The sequence below is a fragment of the Dreissena polymorpha genome, chromosome 9, assembly GCF_020536995.1.
Source record: "Dreissena polymorpha isolate Duluth1 chromosome 9, UMN_Dpol_1.0, whole genome shotgun sequence".
In the NCBI taxonomy this organism is placed as follows: Eukaryota; Metazoa; Mollusca; class Bivalvia; order Myida; family Dreissenidae; genus Dreissena; species Dreissena polymorpha.
In genome coordinates, this window is record NC_068363.1 from 16,788,329 (window position 1) to 16,791,079 (window position 2,751).

At 33.4% G+C, this 2,751-nt stretch overlaps 1 protein-coding gene across 2 annotated transcripts; it reads right to left on the bottom strand.

Annotated features, from left to right (window-relative positions):
• Positions 1-253: 253 nt before the first annotated feature.
• LOC127844889 (uncharacterized) lies at positions 254-2,751 on the bottom strand. 2 transcript variants are annotated; one of them, XM_052375442.1, is made up of 5 exons: positions 2,515-2,751; positions 2,157-2,264; positions 1,796-1,868; positions 864-916; positions 254-677 (listed from the first exon to the last, which is right to left on the bottom strand). In XM_052375442.1, exons 1-5 carry the CDS (start codon positions 2,663-2,665, stop codon positions 505-507), a joined length of 558 nt encoding a protein of 185 aa, XP_052231402.1. In that variant the 5' UTR covers positions 2,666-2,751; the 3' UTR covers positions 254-504. The 2 variants fall into 2 exon arrangements, with proteins under 2 accessions (XP_052231402.1, XP_052231401.1); XM_052375441.1 differs by having other exon boundaries at positions 254-680.

The following is a 2,751-nucleotide window of genomic DNA, read 5'->3' on the forward strand; positions in this document are numbered from 1 at the left end:
TTACCTGCACGTAAGATAAAAAAACACTATAAAAATACCAGCACATTCATTCATTTATTTATGTAATGCACTGAAATGCTAAATACATTAAAACAGAATGCAACACATACATGCAATACGTGCCATCGATTTTACACCAACAATTGTACAGTGTTATGTTTACACGTGTTCAACTTAAAAAACAATCAGTATTAATACACAATATCAAAAATGCTATTAAGTCAAAGAGTATTAGATAATACGATAACTTCGCACAATATCGATTATTTAACATTCTAAATACATATTCAACTATCAGATACAGTGTTTTATACTTTAAAATAACTATCAATGAAAGAGCAAACATCTTTCATGTTTTCCTTGCATGTTTTAAATAATGTTCACGTATAGAAAGTTCTATCACAATAAGCAAATGGGGTAACTCCGTGTAGCTAATTTTACCTGCACGTAAGATAAAAAAAAAAACACTATAAAAATACCAGCACATTCATTCATTTATTTATGTTAATTTTGGTAGTCCGGGTCATTCGTTGACGCATCAGTTTGCCCCGATGCGTACATCTTTGCAGACATAGCATTGTCTTGTTGAGAATAACACGCCGAAATCCTCGAGTATTCACGAAATTCAAGCTCCTCAAGTGTTTCATACTGATTGGCATGACGGGAGTGTGCTGAGGCTGCTAGAACATCGAACGATAATTTAAGCGATATCAAGGTCAACATTGTCTGACGTGTTGTCTTTTAATTTAAACCAACACGTGTAAACAATCAAAATTACTATTCATACGGCATATATATCCGTAAAAAAATTCTACACGTGAAGTATTTTACACGAATTATTAATTTATAGAATTAGGCCTTACCGATGGTACATGTTTCATAACTTCCACCTGTTGATGGGACGTCGGTGTTGCCCCTAAATGCAAACATAGTGTGAACATCTGTAGAATATTGTATGATAAAATGATATAGAGGATATTTGTTCATGTCAGTGTAAGATCGTTTGTTATTTCACGAGTGATCATAGAAAAAATATTATTTTTCTTTGATCACGAGTGAAATAACAAACGATCTTACACTGACATGAACACATTTTTTGTTTCTTTTATGCCCCTTTATCAAGAAAATAATTAACAGCTGTTTCCCTTTTGCTGAAAAGTTACCCTTTCTCGGAGTTTCTCCCGTGGCGTGCCTCAATACATTGATATGACGTCATTTTGTTGACGAAATTACGTAATTTTGTTGACGAAATTACGTCATTATTCCAGGGAAATTCTTCAGTTAAACTCTTTTACAATGTAAATAAACGGTAAAAAAACATAAAACTAAAAGAAAATGTTGGATTCGGTGGAATATCGATTTTGTTTCACTCATGATCATAGAAAAAATATAAACAAGGATATAAACAAGGGAAGTACATCTTGATATGATAATCTAAAAATAGAAAAAGGAATTCCGAAAATTTGCTCTTTTCATCGGCGCAAAGAACAATTGTGTTATTTTCACTGCTGTTATTTCACTGCAGAAATGTCATATTTTATCATCAGGTATAAAAGAAAAAATAAGAAGAAGAATAAGAAATAGTTAGCGGTCACGTAAATACATATGCTATTCATAGTTCAGATTATAACGTTCACAACCACCTACTTTATACGGCAATCTCCTGGTGTCTTACACGAAAATCAGGTCAAAATCACGTGTTTTGGCGTTATTAAAGCATACTTTATTTATTCGTATATAGTAAGATTTGCAAAAACAAACATATCAAGTGAAGTGTAAGTATGCATTCACTTACTGTCCTCGGACCAGATCTTCATACTTCTCAACTGGGTTCCTTTTCGTTAGGCATTGCTTTGTTGTGTTTAGCCCTGTTATTACGAACACGTACGAAGTTATGTACATTTTGAACGTGAATGGTTTTGATAACTGTATAATTACGTATGGTCATTTTCATTGCCATTATCATGCATTATATAAAAGTGTTATTTAGAATACGTATTGTACATTTTATAATGCATGTATTATAATTCTTGAATATGTACAAGCGGATACTGAATTAAAGATTATTAATCGAGTTTAGGTATAATGCAGTTATACAGCCTTTAACTGAACTGTTTGACAGACAATTGGTATACTACTATACATTAAAACTTTACCATGTGATCTGTACCGCCAGATCAGGATGGACACTGCAATTATGACACCAACTCCAAATATTCCACCTACAGCTCCACCAAGAGCGGATGTTGAAGAGTCACTGCTTACTGAAAAATACACACATTTTATTACTGCAGGCAATACCAAAGCAAATCACAAGCTGATACAACCGGGAATAAATGCTATTTAAATATAGATTTTGTTTTTACATGCATAGTATATCCGTTTATTCCAAGACGAAGCACAAAACATAACAAACAACGAAAACAAATAGATATACGCATAGGACACATATGGGCTAGCTATGCGTGTATGATGTTTAGTACTAAATCATAATGCGGTAAGTATATTATGCACCTGTGTCCAGTAGAGTAATTACGTGTATTGCTTCTGTCCAATTCGACTTTCCTATTTTGTTTTGTGCCATCATTTGAATTTGGTATGTCGTTCCCGACTTTAAACCATCGACTGTCCATTCATAGTGAGAAATGTGTATGGGAATAACCATCCAGCTTCCATCGCCTAATTTTTTGTATCTGATAGTAAATGTTTGACTGTCCCCGCCATCAAAACCAGGGATCCATTTGAGAACAA

Bases quoted from the DNA above. Each gene is read 5' to 3' on its own strand.
- LOC127844889 (XM_052375441.1), bottom strand. From the start codon at position 2,665: ATGGTTATTCCCATACACATTTCTCACTATGAATGGACAGTCGATGGT. The intron at 2,265-2,514 runs GTGCATAATATA...TGTATTTTTCAG, and splicing joins AATTACTCTACTGGACACAG to TAAGCAGTGACTCTTCAACA. The intron at 917-1,795 runs GTAAGTGAATGC...GTTTGCATTTAG, and splicing joins GAAGATCTGGTCCGAGGACA to GGGCAACACCGACGTCCCAT.